Source organism: Parasteatoda tepidariorum, chromosome 8 (assembly GCF_043381705.1).
Source record: "Parasteatoda tepidariorum isolate YZ-2023 chromosome 8, CAS_Ptep_4.0, whole genome shotgun sequence".
Lineage (NCBI taxonomy): Eukaryota > Metazoa > Arthropoda > Arachnida > Araneae > Theridiidae > Parasteatoda > Parasteatoda tepidariorum.
In genome coordinates, this window is record NC_092211.1 from 18,625,915 (window position 1) to 18,649,919 (window position 24,005).

The window sequence follows — 24,005 nt, forward strand, 5'->3', positions numbered from 1 at the left end:
AAATTACAGCCTCAAAGATACACTTTGTTCTGGCCGTCCAGTAAATTCGATGATTACTGATTGAGCCAAAAGAAAATTTATAATAATTCATGGCAAACGTTAAGGAAACTGGTAGAGAAATTAAAACTTCTTCCACACTTCGCAACTTTTTTCAAAAATGTAGAAAAAACTTAATTGTCACTCCAACAAGTCAAATTACCAAATTTTTAAAAAAGAATAAATTTTTTAATCCCTTCCCTCTCGCTCCAGTCAAAATCACGGGTTGAGCTTTCGTCTCCTATTTCTCGCGCTCGTGATATTTCCGGGCTAGAGTGTCCAAAAGAAAAGCACCAAAAAGGTTTAAATAAATCTACACTTTGTACCTGGATATTTTTTATTACTTATTTTACACACTAGATGGCTGCTCCAGACTGTTTTTAATGTAACTCGAGATAGTTTATTTTAAACTAGATATCAGCACGATCCAAATATATGTAATTGTGTTATGTATTTTGTACTCTTAGCTCAGGTACTTATGCTCTTCTGTAAATACTCGTGCTTTATGTTCTGAAATAAAATATAGTAGTTTTAAATTTCAAACTAAAAAAAAAATCCAAAAATTAAAAATGAATGCGTATATTGTGCATACACATTTTTTTATATAATTTTCTTGAATAAAAAATAGTCACTTTCATGATTCGCGAATTTCTCGAAATTCGCGAATTTCTCGCATTTTGAAAAAAATTTCTCATTGCGCCATTTAGAATAAAATCCGTTACATTTTTCTTCCTGGATCTTTCATTATTTTCAACATTTGCCCCATTATCTAGCCTCCGTATTTACGAGTATTGTTCAGAACCTTTAAGAACAACAGAACACCATCCCTCCGAACCATGAAACCTCTTTCAGAACGCATTTCTCTGCAACCACGTGTTTACCGTAGGTAAGGTTTCTCCATGTAAGAAGTTCAAATTTTTTGCGCATTAATGTAAGATGGACAAATACCTTGTAAAAGCAATATCTTCTACTCCAAAACGGATTAATGAAAATGAAACAAATGTGGATAGAAACGATCAAAACGAAACAAATACGCATTTGAGCAACCTAATGAGAATAGCTGATGAAAAAGTAGATGTAGAACATTTTCCTTATGATGATGCAGCAAAAATATTCAATGCTTTAAAAATTGGAAGATGTTAAAAATGTATTATAATTTAAGAAATGATATTTTTTTCAAGTCTCTTTTTTTTTTTTTTTTTAATTTTTAGAAATCTTACTTAACTTTTTGAAATCTCACCCTCTTCATGAGAAAGGGTGAGAAATTCTCACCCATTTTTTCTTCTGTGAAGAAAACACTGCATCTAGTAGTAATTGTTCTTCCCCAAAACGTTAAAGTGAACCTTATTTCTGAAGAAATGAGATTTAACTGAGTCTTGATGCCAAAAACATCCCCATCTTATGTAGTCAAAATATACATATTTAAAATTTTACACCACTGTGGTGACCGAAATGACTAATTCTGTAATCTTGCAGCATGATTATCACAAGCATTTTCATGCACGTGGAAATAAAAATGAAACCAATAATAAGTACTTAAATAAAAGACAGAATTTTTATTTATACACATCATTATAAAAATTACAATATAATTTAAATTGGTGAAATTTTTAAATGACTTTGTTTCTTTATACACAACGCACACTACAGACTTTCATCAGTAGAACACTTCTTGGAGGAAAGCAGCATATATCGGTATGTCTTCCGTAACTTCGACCGCCGAGAAACCGCTGATATTTGCTGAATTGAGTGCTTCAAGCGAGGCTATCAAAGCTTCAAAGAGTAATTGAAGCATACCGACGTCCGGCTTACCACCTGCCACTCCAGAACGTACTTGAGAAACCATTGTTGAAAGTTCATTGAAAAACATGTTGTAATCAACGTTACCATCAGATGCATCCACACCAGCTTGAATGGCTCTCAGTAGAGTAGTTATTGCTTGCTGAGACTGAGGAAGGGATACTTCCTGGAGTGCTGTCCTTGCTTTCCTGAGGGTACCAGCTGCATCAGTATCGCAAGTACCTCCCCCTAAGTTTCTGGGCGTGAAGAATGGGCTTCCTAACTTCAAGTTACCACCTAGGATATTTCCGCCTGGCTTGGTTCCTCCCAGGTCATTAGATGCTGGGAAAGGAGATGGCGCTTGCATGTCGTAATCGTCACCTTGCGTGTAATCAAAGTTGGAGTATTTACAGAAACTTTGTAATTGACCGTTCAAGCCGGGGAAATCAAAGTTTCCATCAGTGCCTGGAATATTCTGGATCAGTTGAAGCAGTTGAGGTAGGTAGAATACACCTCCGAATTGCTGACCGTCGTCGTCAGGTTGTTGGAAATCTGGGAACCCGTCATTGAGAAGACTTAGACTGTCCATTGTTCCTGTAAATCCTGGTAGATAGAAATTACCATCAGGACCTTGCAGGTGACTTTGAGGAATGGAATTTGGATCGATGGTGCCTCCTGGGAAAACTGATTGTAAGATAGTCACTACACTAGAGTAACTTACTGAACCCTCTATGATTTCGGTTATTCCTGAAGGGAACTGACTGGGTTCTAATATACCTCCCGGTTGATGTTTATTATTCAAATATTTTGGGAACACGAAAGATATGCCAAAACCTGGTTGTCCTGGTTGTTGTGGTCGATTATTTTGTGGCAGTCCGAAAGGATACTGAGGTAATGTTAATGATGTAAGTTGACCTTTTGGATTAGTCTTTCCTCCTGGAGTAGTTCCAGGACCAGCGACAAGTATTTGGATTGGTCTGCCATCTGGACCTTTAATGCTACCCGGAGTAACTGGTTCATCTTGAGGCAAAATGATTTCAACAATGAATCCATCTGAGCCTGTTACAATTTCTGTAGTGGTTCCTGGAACAATTTGAATTGGTTGACCATTAGGATTCATAAGTCCTCCACTCGGTGGTAACGGTGGGCCGAAAGGATACTTAGGTAGAATAAGTTCGATTATGTATCCATTTTGATCAGTTTTAGCACCTGGAGTAGTACCTGGTCCAGCTGGAACAAGTCTAATTGGTCGACCTCCGGGACCTTTGATAGAACCTGGTGTAATAGGTTCATCTGCAGGTAAAACTATTTCTATCACACTACCATCTGGCCCAGTTACGAAACCAGCAGTTGATCCCGGGACTATTCTTATCGGAGAACCATCAGGTTGAGTGAAACCTCCTCCAGATGGTGAAGCAGGCGTTGTTCCGAATGGGTACACTGGTAGAATGATTTCCGTTATTCTGCCATTTGGCCCAATCTTTGCTCCGGGAGTTGTTCCAGGTCCAGCTGGTATTATTTTGATAGGTTGCCCATTCGGCCCTTCAATTGATCCAGGGGTAACGGGGGATCCATATGGAATGACGATTTCAATAATAAAACCATCGGAACCAGTAACAGCGTGCGGTTGGGTACCTGGACTGCCAGGAACAATTTGAATAGGTTGACCATTCGCTCCTTGAACTGGTGCTGGAGTACTTCCAGAACCAGGTGTAGTTGGTCTTCTTGGGATATATATAATTTGAATACTACCATCGGGGCCTGTTTTAGCTCCAGGTGTCGAACCTTGTCCAACAGGGATCACTTTAATGGGTTGACCATCTGGTCCTTCAACTGAACCAGGAGTCGTTCCAGATCCTTCAGGCAATACAATGTAAATTATATAACCATCTGGTCCTGTGACTGAGCCAGGAGTTTGTCCTGGTCTACTTGGAATAAGATATATAATTCTACCATCTGGTCCCGTAACTTGAGATGGTGTACTTCCACCAGGACTACTTGGCTGTCCAGATATAAATATTATTTCTATGGTACCATCAGGTCCAGTTTTTGTTCCTGGGGTTGTACCAGGACCAACTGGAATGATTTTTATTGGTTTACCTCCTGGTCCTTTTACGGAGCCTGGAGTTGTTCCGGAACCTGGGGGTAAAATAATATAAATAATTACACCATCAGGTCCTGTAACAGCACCGGGTGTGCTACCAGGCTGCATAGGTATAAGTGCAATCGGTCTTCCTCCTGGCCCATCAACCTCTGATGGTGTACTTCCACCACCCGGCGAAGCAGGAATGAAAATAATTTCAATGACTCCATCGGGACCCGTTTTAGCACCAGGTGTGGTACCTGGTCCAACTGGGATCAATTTAATTGGTTTTCCACCCGGTCCTTCAACTGAACCTGGTGTTGTTCCAGATCCTCGTGGCAATATGATGTAAATTATGTAACCATCTGGTCCTGTTACTGCACCCGGGGTTTGTCCAGGGCGACTTGGTATCAAATAAATTGGTCTTCCTCCTGGTCCTTCAACTTGAGATGGTGTACTTCCACCAGGACTGCTTGGTTGTCCTGATATAAATATTATTTCTATGGTACCATCGGGACCAGTTTTTGTTCCAGGTGTTGTACCAGGTCCAACAGGAACTATTTTTATTGGTTTACCTCCTGGTCCTTCCACAGATCCCGGAGTTGTTCCTGATCCTCTTGGTAAAATAATGTAAATAATAGAACCATCTGGTCCCGTAACAGCACCAGGTGTGCTACCAGGTTGTAAGGGTATAAGTTGAATCGGTCTTCCTCCTGGACCATCAACCTGAGACGGGGTACTTCCACCACTAGGAGATGCTGGGATGAATATAATTTCAATGACTCCATCGGGACCCGTTTTCGCTCCAGGTGTGGTACCTGGTCCAACTGGGATCAATTTAATTGGTTTTCCACCCGGTCCTTCAACTGAACCTGGTGTTGTTCCAGATCCTCGTGGCAATATGATGTAAATTATGTAACCATCTGGTCCTGTTACTGCACCCGGGGTTTGTCCAGGGCGACTTGGTATCAAATAAATTGGTCTTCCTCCTGGTCCTTCAACTTGAGATGGTGTACTTCCACCAGGACTGCTTGGCTGTCCTGATATAAATATTATTTCTATGGTACCATCGGGACCAGTTTTTGTTCCAGGTGTTGTACCAGGTCCAACAGGAACTATTTTTATTGGTTTACCTCCTGGTCCTTCTACAGATCCCGGAGTTGTTCCTGATCCTCTTGGTAAAATAATGTAAATAATGGAACCATCTGGTCCCGTAACAGCACCAGGTGTGCTTCCAGGTTGTAAGGGTATAAGTTGAATCGGTCTTCCTCCTGGACCATTAACCTGAGACGGGGTACTTCCACCACTAGGAGATGCTGGGATGAATATAATTTCAATGACTCCATCGGGACCCGTTTTCGCTCCAGGTGTGGTACCTGGTCCAACTGGGATCAATTTAATTGGTTTTCCACCCGGTCCTTCAACTGAACCTGGTGTAGTTCCAGATCCTCGTGGCAATATGATGTAAATTATGTAACCATCTGGTCCTGTAACTGCACCCGGAGTTTGTCCAGGGCGACTTGGTATCAAATAAATCGGTCTTCCTCCTGGTCCTTCAACTTGGGATGGTGTACTTCCACCAGGACTGCTTGGCTGTCCTGATATAAATATTATATCTATTGTACCATCAGGGCCAGTTTTTGCTCCAGGTGTTGTACCAGGTCCAACAGGAACTATTTTTATTGGTTTACCTCCTGGTCCTTCTACAGATCCCGGAGTTGTTCCTGATCCACTAGGCAAAATAATGTATATTATAGAACCGTCAGGTCCCGTAACAGCACCAGGTGTGCTTCCAGGCTGTAAGGGTAAAAGTTGAATAGGTCTTCCGCCTGGTCCTTCAACCTGAGATGGCGTACTACCACCACCAGGAGATGATGGAATGAATATAATTTCAATGACTCCATCAGGACCTGTCTTGGTTCCAGGAGTAGTACCCGGTCCTACTGGGATCAATTTAATTGGTTTTCCACCTGGTCCTTCAACTGAACCCGGTGTAGTTCCAGAGCCCTGAGGCAATATAACGTAAATTATGTAACCATCTGGCCCTGTAACTGCACCTGGAGTTTGTCCCGGACGACTTGGTATAAGATAAATAGGTCTTCCACCTGGACCTTTAACTTCAGATGGTGTAGTACCACTTGGACGGCTTTGTTCTTGAGGTATAAATATTATTTGTATACTACCATCAGGACCAGTTTTTGCTCCTGGAGTTGTGCCTGGTCCAGCTGGAACTATTTTAATCGGCTTACCTCCAGGTCCCTCTATTGACCCAGGAGTTGTTCCTGATCCACTAGGCAAAATAATGTATATAATAGAACCATCTGGTCGTGTAACCGCACCTGGTGTAGTTCCTGGACCTTGTGGAATAAGTTGAATTGGCAGTCCTCCCGGTCCTTTAATCTGTGATGGCGTGCTTCCACTTGGAGTGCTTCGAGATTGTGGAATAAATATAATTTGAATGCTTCCATCGGGACCCGTCTGAGCTCCTGGTGTGGAACCAGGACCAACTGGAACCAGTCTGATTGGTTTACCATCTGGACCTTCTACTGATCCGGGAGTTGAACCGGATCCACTTGGTAATATTATGTATATTGGATACCCATCAGGTCCTGTTACTGTTCCTGGAGTTTGGCCTGGTCTCCTTGGAATGAGCTGTATTGGTCTACCACCAGGACCAATTACTTGAGAAGGTGTGCTACCATCTGGTCTTGTTGTTGGATGCGATGGTATATATATAATTTGAATGCTGCCATCCGGTCCAGTTTCTGCACCTGGTGTTGTACCTGGCCCTGCAGGAAGAATTTTTATGGGTTTACCATCTGGCCCTTCTACTGAGCCTGGAGTTGTGCCAGAACCTTCCGGTAGAATTATGTATATTATAACACCATCTGGTCCGGTTACGGCACCGGGTGTACTTCCAGGTCGCATAGGAATAAGTTGGATTGGGTTTCCTCCTGGTCCAGTAACTTGCGAAGGAGTGCTTCCGCTTGGAGTGCTTCCAGACTGTGGAATGAAAATTATTTGAATACTTCCATCTGGTCTCGTCTTTGCGCCGGGTGTGCTGCCTGGACCAACTGGTACAACTTTAATAGGCTGTCCGTCTGGTCCTTCGAAAGAGCCTGGTGTCGAACCTGATCCTGAAGGCAATATGAAGTAAATAGGGAAACCATCAGGTCCTGTAACTGCGCCAGGAGTTTGTCCTGGTCTGCTTGGGATGAGTTGTATCGGTCTTCCACCAGGACCTGTAATTTGAGAGGGTGTACTACCATCATGTCTGGTTCTTGGATGTGACGGTATGTATATAATTCGGATGCTGCCATCAGGTCCCGTTTCAGCACCTGGTGTTGTACCTGGCCCAGCTGGAAGTATTTTTATGGGTTTACCATCAGGCCCTTCTACAGATCCCGGAGTTGTTCCTGATCCACTAGGCAAAATAATATATATTATAGAACCGTCAGGTCCCGTAACAGCACCAGGTGTACTTCCAGGTCGCATTGGAATAAGTTGGATTGGGCTTCCTCCTGGTCCAGTAACTTGCGAAGGAGTGCTTCCGCTTGGAGTGCTGCCAGACTGCGGAATGAAAATTATTTGAATACTTCCATCAGGTCTCGTCTTTGCTCCGGGCGTGCTGCCTGGACCAACTGGTACAACTTTAATAGGCTGTCCGTCTGGTCCTTCGAAAGAGCCTGGTGTCGAACCTGATCCTGAAGGCAATATGAAGTAAATAGGGTAACCATCAGGTCCGGTAACTACGCCAGGAGTTTGTCCTGGTCTGCTTGGGATCAGTTGTATATGTCTTCCACCAGGACCTGTAACTTGAGAGGGTGTACTACCATCGCGTCTGGTTCTTGGATGTGACGGTATGTATATAATTCGGATGCTGCCATCAGGTCCCGTTTCAGCACCTGGTGTTGTACCTGGCCCAGCTGGAAGTATTTTTATGGGTTTACCATCAGGCCCTTCTACAGATCCCGGAGTTGTTCCTGATCCACTAGGCAAAATAATATATATTATAGAACCGTCAGGTCCCGTAACAGCACCAGGTGTACTTCCAGGTCGCATTGGAATAAGTTGGATTGGGCTTCCTCCTGGTCCAGTAACTTGCGAAGGAGTGCTTCCGCTTGGAGTGCTGCCAGACTGTGGAATGAAAATTATTTGAATACTACCATCAGGTCTCGTCTTTGCTCCAGGTGTGCTACCTGGACCAACTGGTACAACTTTAATAGGCTGCCCGTCTGGTCCTTCGAAAGAGCCTGGTGTCGAACCTGATCCTGAAGGCAATATGAAGTAAATAGGGTAACCATCAGGCCCTGTAACTGCGCCAGGAGTTTGCCCTGGTCTGCTTGGGATGAGTTGTATCGGTCTTCCACCAGGACCTGTAACTTGAGAGGGTGTACTACCATCACGTCTAGTTCTTGGATGTGACGGTATGTATATAATTCGGATGCTGCCATCAGGTCCCGTTTCAGCACCTGGTGTTGTACCTGGCCCTGCTGGAAGTATTTTTATGGGTTTACCATCAGGCCCTTCTACTGATCCGGGTGTTGTTCCTGATCCACTTGGTAATATTATGTATATAGGATAACCATCTGAACCAGTAACTGTGCCAGGCGTACTTCCAGGTCGCAATGGAATAAGTTGGATTGGTCTTCCTCCTGGACCAGTAACTTGAGAAGGAGTGCTAGGACCAGGAGCTATATCAGAACCACCGGGAGTTGTACCACCTTGGCTCTTAACACCAGAACTTGTTATAGGTTCACCATCTGGTCCTTGAGGAGTAGATGATGTTTGTGGAACATAAATGATACTAATGCTACCGTCTGGTCCAGTCTTAACTCCTGGTGTGGTTCCCGGTTGAATTGGTATAACCTTGATAGGCTCTCCATTGGGTCCTTCAATTGTTCCCGGTGTACTTCCAGCACCTTCAGGCAATACTATTGTAATAGGTTGTCCATCAGGCCCGGTTTTTACTCCAGGAGTACTGCCTCCCGATCCAGGTATCAACTGAATTGGCTCGCCACCTGGTCCAGATATTGGGCTCAATGTAACCACTATAGGTTGTCTTGGCGTCTTTCTACCAGTCGGAGTAGACGAAGACTGCGGAACGTAGATTATGCTAATGCTACCATCTGGTCCAGTCTTAACTCCTGGTGTGGTTCCCGGTTGAATTGGTATAACCTTGATAGGCTCTCCATTGGGTCCTTCAATGGTTCCGGGTGTACTTCCAGCACCTTCAGGCAATACTATTGTAATAGGTTGTCCATCAGGACCGGTTTTTACTCCAGGAGTACTGCCTCCTGATCCAGGTATCAACTGAATTGGTTCACCACCTGGTCCAGAGATTGGGCTCAATGTAACCACTATAGGTTGGCTAGGTGTAGATTGATCACTTGGACTGGGTCCTGGTGCATTGCTAGAGCCTCCTGGTGTCGTTCCTCCTTGTCCCTTTGATCCAGAACTTGTAACTGTAGTTCCACTTGGTGTTGTACCGTGGGATTGTGGAATAAATATAATTTTAATACTGCCATCAGGTCGTGTCTTAACTCCAGGTGTTGTACCCGGTCCTGCCGGTATTACTTTGATTGGTTGTCCATCTGGTCCTTCGAACGAGCCGGGTGTACTTCCCGCACCTGAAGGTAATATTATATAAATTGGATATCCATCAGGTCCAGTAACAGTGCCTGGAGTTTGTCCTGGTCTGCTAGGAATGAGTTGTATCGGTCTTCCACCAGGACCTGTAACCTGAGAAGGCGTACTGCCATCTGGTCTAGTTTTGGGATGCGACGGTATGTATATAATTCTGATGTTGCCGTCAGGGCCCGTTTCTGCACCTGGTGTTGTTCCTGGTCCAGCCGGCATTATTTTGATTGGTTGCCCATCTGGCCCTTCAATGGAGCCTGGAGTTGTTCCAGAACCATTTGGTAGAATTATGTATATTACAGATCCATCTGGTCCCGTTACGGCGCCTGGTGTACTACCTGGAGATAGTGGGATCAGCTGAATCGGTCTTCCTCCGGGACCTGTTACTTGTGATGGTGTACTTCCACTTGGAGTACTTCCAGATTGTGGAATGAAAATTATCTTAATACTTCCGTCTGGTCTTGTTTCAGCTCCAGGTGTAGTTCCAGGGCCAACTGGCACCACCTTGATTGGCTGACCATCTGGTCCTTCAAAAGAGCCTGGCGTGCTTCCTGATCCCGAGGGTAATATAATGTAAATTGGATAACCATCAGGTCCTGTTACTGTACCTGGAGTTTGTCCTGGTCTGCTAGGAATGAGTTGTATCGGTCTTCCCCCAGGCCCTGTAACTTGAGAGGGTGTACTACCGTCCGGTCTTGTTCTTGGATGGGATGGGATGTATATAATTCTAATACTGCCATCAGGTCCCGTCTCAGCACCTGGTGTAGTACCCTTTCCAGCTGGCATTATTTTGATAGGCTGTCCATCTGGCCCTTCAACAGAGCCTGGAGTTGTTCCAGAACCATTTGGTAGAATTATGTATATTATACGACCATCTGGTATTATAACTCCATCTGGACCTGTAACTGCCCCTGGTGTACTACCTGGGGATAGTGGGATGAGTTGTATTGGCCTTCCTCCTGGACCAGTGACTTGTGATGGGGTGCTTCCGCTTGGAGTGCTTCCAGATTGGGGAATGAAAATGATCTTAATACTGCCATCCGGTCTCGTTTCTGCTCCTGGTGTAGTTCCAGGACCAACTGGCACCACCTTTATTGGTTGTCCATCTGGACCTTCAAAAGAACCTGGTGTTGAACCCGATCCTGAAGGCAATATGATGTAAATAGGATAGCCATCAGGTCCTGTAACTGCGCCTGGGGTTTGTCCTGGTTTGCCTGGAATAAGTTGTATGGGTCTTCCACCTGGCCCTGTAACATGCGAAGGTGTACTACCGTCCGGTCTGGTTCTTGGATGTGATGGTATGTATATTATTCTAATACTGCCATCAGGTCCCGTCTCAGCACCTGGTGTAGTACCTGGTCCAGCTGGCATTATTTTGATAGGCTGTCCATCTGGCCCTTCAACGGAGCCTGGAGTTGTTCCAGAACCATTCGGAAGAATTATGTATATTATACGACCATCTGGACCTGTAACTGCGCCTGGTGTGCTACCTGGTGACAGAGGAATGAGCTGAATCGGACTTCCTCCAGGACCTGTAACCTGTGACGGTGTACTTCCACTAGGCGTACTTGGTCCCGGTGCATTGCTGGAGCCACTTGGCGTAGTTCCTCCTTGTCCCTTGGATCCAGAACTTGTAACTGTAGTTCCACTTGGTGTTGTACCTTGGGATTGTGGAATATATATAATTTTAATACTACCATCGGGGCGAGTCTTAACTCCAGGTGTTGTACCAGGCCCGGCTGGTATAACTTTTATTGGTTGTCCATCTGGTCCTTCAAATGAGCCGGGTGTGCTTCCTGATCCAGAAGGTAATATGATGTAAATTGGGTAGCCATCAGGTCCTGTAACAGTACCTGGAGTTTGTCCTGGTCTGCCTGGAATGAGTTGTATTGGTCTTCCACCTGGTCCCGTAACCTGCGAAGGTGTACTACCGTCCGGTCTAGTTCTTGGATGTGATGGTATGTATATTATTCTAATACTACCATCAGGTCCCGTCTCAGCACCTGGTGTAGTACCTGGACCTGCTGGTATTATTTTGATAGGCTGTCCATCTGGCCCTTCAACGGAGCCTGGAGTTGTCCCAGAACCGTTCGGTAGAATAATGTATATTATAACTCCATCTGGACCTGTAACTGCGCCTGGTGTACTACCTGGGGATAGAGGGATCAATTGAATCGGCCTTCCACCTGGACCCGTAATTTGCGATGGTGTGCTTGAAGGTTTAGGCTGTGGTATATATATGATCTGGATACTGCCATCAGGTCCTGTTTTTGCTCCCGGTGTTGTTCCAGGTCCTGCAGGAACTATTTTTATTGGTCTTCCATCAGGTCCTTCGACTGAGCCTGGAGTTGAACCTGAACCGGATGGTAATATTATGTAAATTATATAACCATCAGGTCCCGTGACTGTTCCTGGAGTTTGTCCAGGTCTACTTGGGATGAGCTGTATTGGTCTTCCTCCTGGTCCAGTTACCTGAGAAGGTGTACTACCATCTGGTCTAGTTCTTGGTTGTGATGGTATGTATATAATTCGGATGCTGCCATCTGGTCCCGTCTCAGCACCTGGTGTAGTACCTGGTCCAGCTGGCATTATTTTGATAGGCTGCCCATCTGGCCCTTCAACGGAGCCTGGAGTTGTCCCAGAACCTCTCGGTAGAATAATGTATATTATAACACCATCTGGACCTGTAACTGCGCCTGGAGTGCTGCCAGGTCCTTGAGGAATAAGTTGAATCGGCCTTCCACCTGGACCTGTAATTTGCGATGGTGTGCTGGAAGGTTTAGGCTGTGGTATATATATGATCTGGATACTGCCATCAGGTCCTGTTTTTGCTCCCGGTGTAGTACCAGGTCCTGCAGGAACTATTTTTATTGGTCTTCCATCAGGTCCTTCGACTGAGCCTGGAGTTGAACCTGAACCGGATGGTAATATTATGTAAATTATATAACCATCAGGTCCCGTAACTGTTCCTGGAGTTTGTCCAGGTCTACTTGGGATGAGTTGTATTGGTCTTCCTCCTGGTCCAGTTACCTGAGAAGGCGTACTACCATCCGGTCTAGTTCTTGGATGTGATGGTATGTATATAATTCGGATGTTGCCATCAGGTCCCGTCTCAGCACCTGGTGTAGTACCTGGTCCAGCTGGCATTATTTTGATAGGTTGTCCATCTGGCCCTTCAACGGAGCCTGGAGTTGTCCCAGAACCTCTCGGCAGAATAATATATATTATAACGCCATCTGGACCTGTAACTGCGCCTGGAGTACTGCCAGGTCCTTGAGGAATAAGTTGAATTGGCCTTCCACCTGGACCTGTAATTTGCGAAGGTGTGCTTCCAGTTGGTGTACTTTCTGATTGCGGAATGAAAATAATTTCAATCGTACCATCAGGGCCAGTTTTAGCACCTGGGGTTGTTCCTGGTCCTACAGGCATAATTTTAATCGGTTTTCCATCTGGTCCTTCAACTGAACCTGGTGTACTTCCTGATCCTGAAGGTAATATTATATAGATCGGATAGCCATCAGGTCCGGTAACTGTACCGGGTGTTTGTCCTGGTCGTCTTGGTATAAGTTGAATTGGTCTTCCTCCAGGTCCTGTAATTTGAGATGGTGTGCTACCGTCTCTTCTTGTGGTTGGGTACTGTGGTATATAAATGATTTCGATTGTACCATCCGGTCCAGTTTCTGCACCTGGTGTTGTACCCGGTTTTGCTGGAAGAATTTTAATTGGCTTTCCTCCTGGACCTTCAACTGAACCAGGTGTTGTTCCAGAACCTTTCGGTAGAATAATGTATATTATAGTACCGTCTGGGCCGGTTACCGCTCCGGGTGTTGTCCCTGGCCCTTGTGGTATTAATTGTATAGGGTTTCCTCCAGGTCCTGTTACTTGAGAGGGTGTGCTGCTTTTTGGAGTTTGAGGAATGTATATTACATCTATGTTGCCATCAGGACCAGTTTTTGCACCTGGTGTTGAACCTGGGCCTACAGGCATTATTCTTATTGGGTGTCCATTAGGTCCTTCGACGGAACCTGGTGTGGTTCCTGACCCTGTTGGTAAGATAATGTATATAATATAGCCATCTGGTCCAGTAACTGCTCCTGGAGTTTGTCCTGGTCTGCTTGGTATAAGTTGGATGGGTCTTCCACCTGGACCTGTTATATGAGAGGGAGTACTACCATCACGTCTTGTGGTTGGATGTTGTGGTATAAAAATGATTTGAATGTTACCATCTGGACCGGTTTTAGCTCCTGGAGTTGTGCCTGGTCCGGCTGGTAATATTTTGATCGGCTTTCCACCTGGTCCTTCAACAGACCCAGGAGTTGTTCCAGAACCTCGAGGTAGAATTATATATATTATAGTTCCATCTTTCCTGGTTACGGTCCCTGGAGTTGTTCCTGGACCTTGAGGAATGAGTTGGATAGGTTTTCCTCCTGGTCCTGTAATTTGTGAAGGTGTGCTAGGACCGGGAGCCTCACCCGATTCTCCTGGAGTCGTTCCTCCTTGTCCCTTGGATCCCGAACTAGTAACTGTTGTTCCTGGTCCAATTGGGAAAGATGGGAGATATATTACTTTAATACTTCCGTCTGGGTTTTGTTCTACTCCAGGAGTTGTTCCTGGGCCAGCTGGTCCAATTTTTATCGGCCTACCACCCGGTCCTGGAATTGTTCCAGGTGTTGATTGAGCTCCACGAGGGAATACAATCTTAATTATGCTTCCATCTGGTCCAGTAACAGTTCCAGGAGTTGATCCTGGTCCTTCTGGAACAATCTGAATTGGACCACTTCCTCCACCTCCGGGCTTAATTGGTATTATGGGTTTATCGAAGGGATTTTTGGGTAAGTGTATTTCTATCACATTTCCATCTGGGCCTAATTTTACTCCTGGTGTCGTACCCTTTTGATATGGGAAAATTTTAATTGGTCTACCATCAGGTCCTTTAATAGTACCTGGTGTTTTTTCTCCATTTTGAGGTAATATAATTCTTATAATGTTTCCAGATGTATCTGTTACTGCTCCAGGTGTAGTTCCTGGTCCGGCTGGTATTATAGATATTGACGCTCCTTTTTTATCCGTAACTTGTTTTGGAGTCGTAGCTTCTCCTCCTTCAGGTTTCCTATTTGGATTAGGTAATACAATTTCAATGATATTTCCATCAGGTCCTGTTTTAGAGCCAGGTGTGGTTCCTGGACCTGCTACCACTATGTGAATCGGATGGCCATTTGGTCCCGGTACTGTTCCTGGGGTGGTACCTGATCCTACTGGAAGAATTATTTTTATTATGCGACCACTGGCGTCTGTGACTGCACCAGGAGAGGTACCAGGTTTCGCTGGTATAATTTGAATCGGTCGACCATCTGGACCTTCAACGCTTCCCGGGGTGTTACCTGGGCCATATGGTCCATCATCTTTTGGACCTGGAGCATTATTGTCTGAAGATGGAAATTGGGGTACGAAAATGATTTTAATTGAGCCATCTGGTCGAGTAACAACTCCGGGAGTGGTACCTGGACCAAGTGGTTGTATCTTTATCGGCCTTCCTCCTGGTCCATCTATAGAACCTGGTGTTCTATCAGCTCCAGAAGGTAATATAATTCTTATAACGTGTCCGTCAGAATCAGTTATTACTCCGGGTGTTGTACCTGGTCCCCCTGGAATCAATTGTATCGGTCTGCCACCATCTGGATTTGGAACACTCTTCGGTGTAGTCTCCGAGGATGGTTCGTCCCCAGGTACAGGGAAAACAGGAATTATGATTTTCTTAATTTGTCCATCAGGACCTGTCACAACTCCCGGTGTAGAGCCCGGTTGAACTGTTTCTATTTTTATTGGACGACCTCCAGGTCCTTTTACAGATCCTGGCGTTTTATTAGCACCATTAGGTAGTAATATTCGAACTATATGCCCTTCTTTGTCAGTTACTGTACCCGGTGTGCTTCCTGGTCCTGTTAAAATAATTTGTATTGGTCTTCCATCAGGCCCTTTCACTTCAGCTGGAGTAGAAAATCCGGATGGCAAGTTTTGTGGGAAAAATGGAATAATAATTTTAACTATTTTTCCACCCGGTTTTGTAACTATACCTGGTGTTGTTCCGGGTCCTGGGAACTCAATTCTTATAGGTTTTCCATCCGGACCTGGAATATCTCCAGGCGTAACATCCCCTCCAGCAGGAATTATTATTCTGATTATGTTTCCATATGGTCCAGTTACGACACCCGGTGTCGTGCCCGGTCCTCCTGGAATGATTTGAATCGGTTGACCCTGTGGTCCTGTAATATATGATGGTTCGCTACCTGGTCCAGCAGGGCCTGGTGATGGGAAGCGTGGGAGATATATTTTAACTACATGACCATCTTTTCCAGTTTCCACTCCTGGAGTCGTTCCTGGGCCTGCGGGCTCAATTTGGATTGGTCGACCTCCAGGACCTTTGATAGTTCCAGGAGTTGAAGCGCCACCAGCTGGTAGTATAATTCGGATAATAGTTCCATCTGGTCCTGTAATCGCTCCTGGAGTTGTACCTGGACCTCCTGGAATAATTATAATTGGTCGCCCATTCGGGAATCTCACCATACCTGGTGTTGCTCCTGGTATATCAGGGTATGGTGCTGGGAATTGTGGAATTATTATTTTGATAATTTGTCCACTTGAATCAGTTACGACACCAGGCGTTGATCCTGGACCGACTGGAACTATCTTTATCGGTCTTCCTCCTGGTCCATCGACTGAACCTGGTGTTACATCAGATCCCGCTGGAATAATAATTTGAATTATCCTTCCATGTCTATCCGTTACTGTGCCAGGTGTTGTTCCAGCCCCAGCGGGAATGATTTGAATCGGCCGTCCATTAGGACCTGCAATCTGAACAGGAGTGGTTCCTGGTCCAAACGGATTTTTATATGGGAATTGCGGTATTATAATTTTGATTATTTTGTGAGTGTTAGGATCTGTTATAACTCCTGGTGTTGTTCCTGGTCTCACAGGTATTATCTGAATGGGTTGCCCATCTGGACCTTCAATTGATCCAGGAGTAACGTCAGCTCCTCCGGGAAGAATTATTTTAATGATATTACCTTTTCGATCTGTAACTGTACCTGGAGTTGTTCCGGGGCCTCCAGGTATTATTTGGATTGGTCTTCTGCCTGGAATTCGCAGGAAAGCGGGAGTACTTCCTCCGAATGGACCTGGGGCTGGGAAAATTTCGATAATTATCTCGATTATATAGCCATCTGAGTCAGTTCGTACGCCAGGTGTTGTACCAGGTCCAGCGGGTCTAATTTTTATTGTCCTTCCACCTGGTCCTTTGACAGTTCCTGGTGTTACATCTCCTCCAGCTGGCAGTATTATTCGAATGATATTTCCATAAGGACCGGTTTGAACTCCAGGTGTTGTGCCGGGACCTCCTGGAACTATCTGTATTAGCTCACCTTTCGGACCTTTGACGTAAGAGGGTGTTGTACCAGGTCCAAATGGACCAGGCATGGGTAACAGAGGTATTATAATTGTTATAATGTGACCATCACTGTTTGTAACTGCACCTGGAGTAGATCCTGGACTTTCTGGTTGAATTTTAATTGTTTGTCCATATGGTCCTTCAATACTTCCTGGAGTTACATCAGCACCAGCCGGTAATATAATTCTAATTATGCGGCCATTTGGATCTGTAACCACTCCTGGTGTTGTACCTGGTCCTCCCGGTATTACTGCAATAGGTCTTCCGCCAGGAAGTTTTATCGTTAAAGGAGTACTTCCTTCAATATATGGACCTGGCATGGGGAATTGAGGAATTAATATCTTAATAATATTTCCATCAGAGCCTGTTACTGCTCCTGGAGTAGTGCCTGGCCTAACAGGTTCTATACGGATAGGTCTACCGCCTGGGCCTGGAAGAGATCCTGGTGTTACATCTGCTCCAGCCGGTAAAATAATTTTGACTATATTGCCATCTTTTGCTGTCACGAAGCCTGGTGTTCTGCCTGGACCACCAGGTACTATTAATATCACTTGTCCATGATTACCATTGATTGGGACTGGAGTGAATCCTCCATGGAAGGGATGTCTAATTTTAAATCGTGGTATAATTATTGTGGCTATTTGGCCATCAGATCCTGTAACTACTCCTGGTGTAGTACCTTTTCCAGCTGGTTGAATATATATTTGTCTGTTATTGGGACCTTTAATGTTACCAGGTGTTACATCAGCTCCTGCGGGTAGTATGATTCGCACAATGTTTCCACTTGGCCCTGTAATAGCACCCGGAGTAGTACCAGGTCCTCCAGGAACTATCTGAATGAGCTGGCGACCGGGGCCTTCAACATAACTCGGAGTACTGTGATGAGGTCTCCTTCCTCCCCGAGGGAATGGCGGAATTTTGATAGTGGCGATTTTACCGTCAGAGCCAGTGATGACACCAGGTGACGTACCGGGACGTACAGGAATAATTACTATTTTTCTACCACCTGGTCCATTAACGGATCCAGGAGTAATACCTCCTCCAGCTGGCAGTATTATTCGAATGATGTTTCCATTGTTATCAGTAACAGTACCTGGTGTTCTTCCTGGGCCAGCGGGTACTATTTGAATTCGACGGCCCCCCGGTCCAGTGACAAAAATGACACGACGTCCTGGTTTATTTGGATGTGGGAATGGTTTGGGGTGGGGAAAACTTGGTATAACAATTTTAATTATATAACCATCAGTACCAGTGATAATTCCTGGCGTAACGCCTGGTCCTGCTGGTACTATCTGGATTGTTCTTCCATTAGATCCCGGAATCGTGCCAGGCGTAACATCACCTCCAGAGGGCAAAACAATTTTCACAAGCAATCCATTCGAGTTAGTAACAGTACCTGGTGTCGATCCTGGCCCAGCAATTACAATCTGTACTGGTCTTTGCTCACCATTAGGCCCTGGTAATACAACAAACGTAGGAATTTCAGCTGACGAATATTCTCCAGATCCGTACCCACCCGAGTATTGTTCTGCAGTAATTATTTCTCCCGTGTAGTAATCAGTTGACGAAAACTCGCCAGTATAGTACTCTCCTGTAATATATTCATCTGTTCTGTATGTATAAGAATCAAAAACTCCTGAGTAATACTCACCAGTTATATATGAGTAATAATAGTAAGATTGGTATTCAGCTGACACAGCTTCACCAGTTTCTTCTTCACAGTCATCACTTCCATTGCTTCCAAAAATTCCTGTAATAAAACCAGATATAATTCCTTTCTTTTTCGGAGCACATTTCTTGCTAGCAGCTGCTCCACTTGTATATTCACCGGTGACATATTCTCCTGTCGAGTATTCACCTGTTACATATTCCCCTGTTTCGTATTCACCTGTTGTATATTCTCCAGTTGCATATTCACCTGTTGTATATTCTCCAGTTGCATATTCACCTGTTACATATTCCCCAGTATCGTATTCACCTGTTACATATTCCCCTGTTTCGTATTCACCTGTTGTATATTCTCCAGTTGCATATTCACCTGTTACGTATTCTCCAGTTTCGTATTCGCCTGTTGTATATTCTCCAGTTTCATATTCACCAGTTACATATTCCCCTGTTTGGTATTCACCTGTTACATATTCTCCTGTTTGGTATTCACCTGTTACATATTCAGTCGTTTCGTAGCTGCTGCTGCTTCCGTCACTGCCAAATATTGCGGAGAATATCCCTGCTTCCATATCTCCTCGGGGTCCACCTCTTTTTCCTTTTTCTCCTCCGCCTAAATCATCATCATCGGCTAAATCATCTGGAGCAGCTGCTCTTAAATCGCCGGTTGGACCTTGGTTCGTTCCCGCCACTTCTCCACCAATATCACCTACGTATTCAGGTTCAGGTAGCTCGTCCAAGGGAGCGGCGTCGGTGAGGAAGAATATCTGGATCAGTTTTCTTACTTCCGAGATGAAGAAAGGGTTAGATACTCCTGTGGACATTATAAACGCATGCTTCAATGCATTTATGACGCATCCAGACTTGGGCATCAAGTCACCCGCGTGCACGTCATTGGCAGTCCTTTCAGAGATGGCAGCGGCAAATCCGGCAGCAGCCGCCATCATCGACGTCCGGGACTGGAACTGAAGGTTAGCAAAATCTCCATAAGCGTCCGTGAGAGTATCCAATACCTCCGTGAACTGGTCGGCTTCTTTTATGGTAAACTGTCCGCATGACTTTAAGTAATTCACAAACGAACTTGCAAAGTTCGATCCAGTTTCTCGAGATAGCAAAGGATCATTTTGTGCGATGCCTACTTCCTGGGCATAAATCTTAGTGGGATGAATGTCTATTAGAAAAATAGCGATAATTACATGGGATAACCACCCCATGTTGTGCTCGCAAAACTGTCCAATGAGTTACTGTGGACGCTCCCTTGAAAATGTCGGCTTTTATACGGAGATTCAATTGCCTGATTTCATTACAACGCAACAGATTTTATAGATCTGTACATAATACTTTAATCTTTTCTATAAAGAACTTTACGACCCTCTTCTTCTAATAACTATTTGCATAGCTGTTGTATATCGAAATCAATTTGCTGTTTTCATTACGACCGGCCATAAACATCACATTTATCGTTTTTTAATGGGTATATATCAAATTCAATTGCCTTCTCAAAACAAACACTTGGGGATTGGAATCGATGGAAAAGAACATTATTTTTCCAATAAAAATTGCCATTAGTTCTATTATAAACAATAGTTTACAGCCATGAAGGAAAACTATCATATTTTTCGAATATCTAATTCGAAAAAAGATCTAAAAATACCTTTACAAAATACAATATATTGAGGAATAGGATAATCTTTACATACTACTGTGTTAAGTAATATAAATTATTAATAGATTTTGGTCTGATTAGAGATTAAGGGATTTAATCCGTAAGGAATTAATTTTATTTCAAAAACGTTACTAAATAGTTATAACTCTAACACAATTTCATTTTTTTCTTCTAAAGCAATTTTATTCTTTAAAAAAATAATTGTATCACTCTTTAGCTGTTTTTTGCTTCTCCTTTTTTTTTTAAAAAAAAAAANATAACTCTAACACAATTTCATTTTTTTCTTCTAAAGCAATTTTATTCTTTAAAAAAAATATTGTATCACTCTTTAGCTGTTTTTTGCTTCTCCTTTTTTTTTTAAAAAAAAAAAAGAAACTTTTTCATCATGAGAAGTATTAAATCAATCAGCAAAGCTTAATTTTTCGAATCTTTACTGAACTATCAACTTTAAAATTTTATTGCAACGAATCTAATGAATTTTTTCCATACAAATCTTAGATTATAATAATGAATAAAGTTTGTACATCTTACAATGAACAAAGCATTTAATCAGCATTAAACAAAAAAAATTGCAAATTTTTTTTTTTATTTTTCTACGTGGAATAATTTTTGGATAAATGAGTTCATAAATCGGTGCAAATACCTTTTTGATTCATTTAAGTAGCGTATTCAGTAAAATACGCAAAATCTAATATTAACTATAAAGGTTTTCAATTTTTGTCTAGAGTTTTCTGAATTGGGGGTTCAATATTAGAAAAAAATGGAGTTGAACATTGAAAACCGGAAATCCTGTATGGATCGGATTATCAATGCCAATGTCAAAATAAAAGTTAGAGCGTCATGATTTTTTTGAAGTTTCTGCAAATTTCTGTAACCAATCTGTCTGTTTCGACCTTTTTTTTTTACCTTAGTCTTTTTTAACACAACAGCTTTTATGCTTCAACATTTGTATTCTTTATTTTAATAATATTAGAGCAGTGATTCTCAACCACTGTGCCGCGGCACTTTTGTGTGACGCCAAATATTAGAAATGATACAATAAAAATTATAATACTTTTTTTATTTCGAGTAAAGTTTAAATTAAAGAAAAGTGTATATTATGTATAATATTATGTATACATACATAATATTATATATATATATATATAATAATTTTTCCGGTCTTTAACCGCGAGAAAATCTTTGATTGTCTTGTCTCTGACAATCTTAAAGTAAGTTGAAATAAGGAGGAAGCGTTTAAATTGTCAATGGCAATTTTAAAAATTGTCGAAATAAGTAGAAAACTTAATGGCCATTAAAATTATTAAATAACAAAAGAAAGAAAGAAAACGGAAATAAAAGCTAATCATTAAAGTAAGCTATGCAATTAATAGTTACAAAAGCAAATTAACAAAGGATAACTAACAAAAAAATATGCTAACAATTAAAATTAGCAAAAAAAACTAGTTAACAAGAAATCATAAAAAAATAACAATGTAGAAAAACTAACAGCAAATAACTATAGAAAACAAGCTAACAATTAATAACTAGCAAAAAAATAAATAACTGTTCCCAACTAATAAAAAATTCATCGAAAGAAATAATTAATCCCTTAATAAACGTGCATTTGTAGTACATATTATTTTATTTCACATTCAAAATTATTATCACAAACTATTTAACACAGTGTATTATAGGTAAGTAAACTACTTTTAAACTAGTTTTTTTCATTGTGTGCCGTCAAATTTCGAAATCGTTAAAATTGTGCCGCCACAAAAAAAAGGTTGAGAATCACTGTATTAGAGACTAAACTTCCTGCTCGCTATCACTTGCTGAATCTAGAAATTGTTTCCGCGGTTCTTTACAAATCGCTTCACCAGTTAAGCTCTCCTCCCTCGATCCTTTCACCCATCCCAAATCTGATTGGTTCAAGTTATTCGAATGCATTGATATTCGTTTGCAAAAAGTTGCAATTCAAGGACTTAATTGATATAAAGGTAATTAGAAACTAAAACAAAATACGTCGTATTGTTCATATTTAGACGTAAGAATACGTCGAGCAAAAGATCACATAATATTAACGATAAATTTTTTTTTAGCTAGGCTGACTTAAACGATTTAATATCTTCAATATTGATTTTTTTTTAAAAAAACTAATGGCAGCATAAATAATGTTTTCATATAATGCTCTTCAAACCTTTGACAACTGGCACCTTAAAACCTTAAAACAAACTGACGACAACATTGTTTTTTTTCTCTCACAGGATACTCTCCAATTCATAAACTTATTGAGTGTTATAAGAGTTCACATAGACCGAGATAGTCTGGTTGGTAGGGTGTTGGACCAGTGCCAAATGGGTCGTGAGTTTGATCCCTGCCGGCCGCAGACTATCCGCGTACAAAATGGTGACTGGTGCATGCTAAATCTGTCGAGGTCACAAAGTCTTTCAAGTTCTCATAACAAATCAACGCCTCTGGGGGTACTGGATCGGATTTGTTGTACTCTGGTTTAGGTCAAAATTACGATCTATGGATAGATCAATGGCGTGTGAATGTGTCCTCTCTGTAAAACGGATTTTGGCTTATGTGTGTGACAGAATTTGAATTCTCAGCCATGGATGGCCTCCATCGGGAAATAAGCAGTAGCAGAACCCCCTTTACCTTAAAGTAGGTTTATCAGTATTGACAAGGGGCATAAGGCAACAACAACAACAACGAAAGTTCATGTAAGAATGAACTTCAAGCTTTCTCTAAAAACGTGCAAAATTTCATGCTTTTTTTTTATCTAATAGTTCTTAATCTTATCTTCGAATTGTACAATTCAAAATTTCATTGCCAGAAATATCACATGATCAACAATAACAAATTACAACATAACACTAACATCCCTTACCCTTTCAAGGTAAACATAAACTATCCCTAATACAATGAAACCGAACTAACTAATAAACAATGAACTTTAAACTAATGGGTGCAATGAATCGAAAAACAAATGAACCTAAACTAAAATAATACTACCATTAAAATTTTTTTTAGCTAAACTGACTTAATAAACTTAAAAATATCTCAAATTTTGGCTTAAAATATTTAAGAAACTAATGACAGCATGAATATCATTTTCATATTAGAATATTCTTCTAACCTTTCTCTAAAAACGTGCAAAATTACATGTTTTTTTTTTTAAATCTGTAGAATTGGTGTTACGAGAGTGAGGATTGAGCAGCCAAAATGTTCTAAAACAGAACTGCTGTTACCGGTTAAAATTAATCCCCCACACACACAAGTTTTCTTGTAGCAACATGCATGCAAACGATTCTTTCAAAGTGTTCAATTCAAAAGTTTAATGCCATAAATCAGGGCTGTCCAACTGCAAAGAGCCCACGGGCCAGAATTCCGGTCACTGATCACCTGGCGGGCCGCAGTTTGAAAAAGTTGAACAATAACCTCTTACCTCTTATACGAGGGCTGCTATTTATATTTCTGGCCTTGGCAACAGTAAGTGTTGCTAGGCGACCGCAGACGATTTTAATCGAAAGTTTGACATTTTTAAGCATAAATTCAGCAGAAGATTTACCATTATAGCTTCATTTGCGTTGTTGACAGTAAATTGAAAAGTTCTTCTCTTTCAAAAAATGGAATTGAATAGTGAACATTTTCGTGCCATTATTTTTCATAACTTTCGACGTGGATTGTCAAGACAAGAGTGCTTCGAT

At 42.4% G+C, this 24,005-nt stretch overlaps 1 protein-coding gene across 1 annotated transcript; it reads right to left on the bottom strand.

Annotated features, from left to right (window-relative positions):
- Positions 1-1,577: 1,577 nt before the first annotated feature.
- On the bottom strand, positions 1,578-19,972 carry LOC107439103 (mesocentin). Its single transcript, XM_043046643.2, has one exon. It carries the CDS (start codon positions 19,859-19,861, stop codon positions 1,694-1,696), a length of 18,168 nt encoding a protein of 6,055 aa, XP_042902577.1. The 5' UTR covers positions 19,862-19,972; the 3' UTR covers positions 1,578-1,693.
- Positions 19,973-24,005: the final 4,033 nt, after the last annotated feature.

Coding starts and splice junctions, on each gene's coding strand:
- LOC107439103 (XM_043046643.2), bottom strand. CDS start 19,861: ATGGGGTGGTTATCCCATGTAATTATCGCTATTTTTCTAATAGACATT.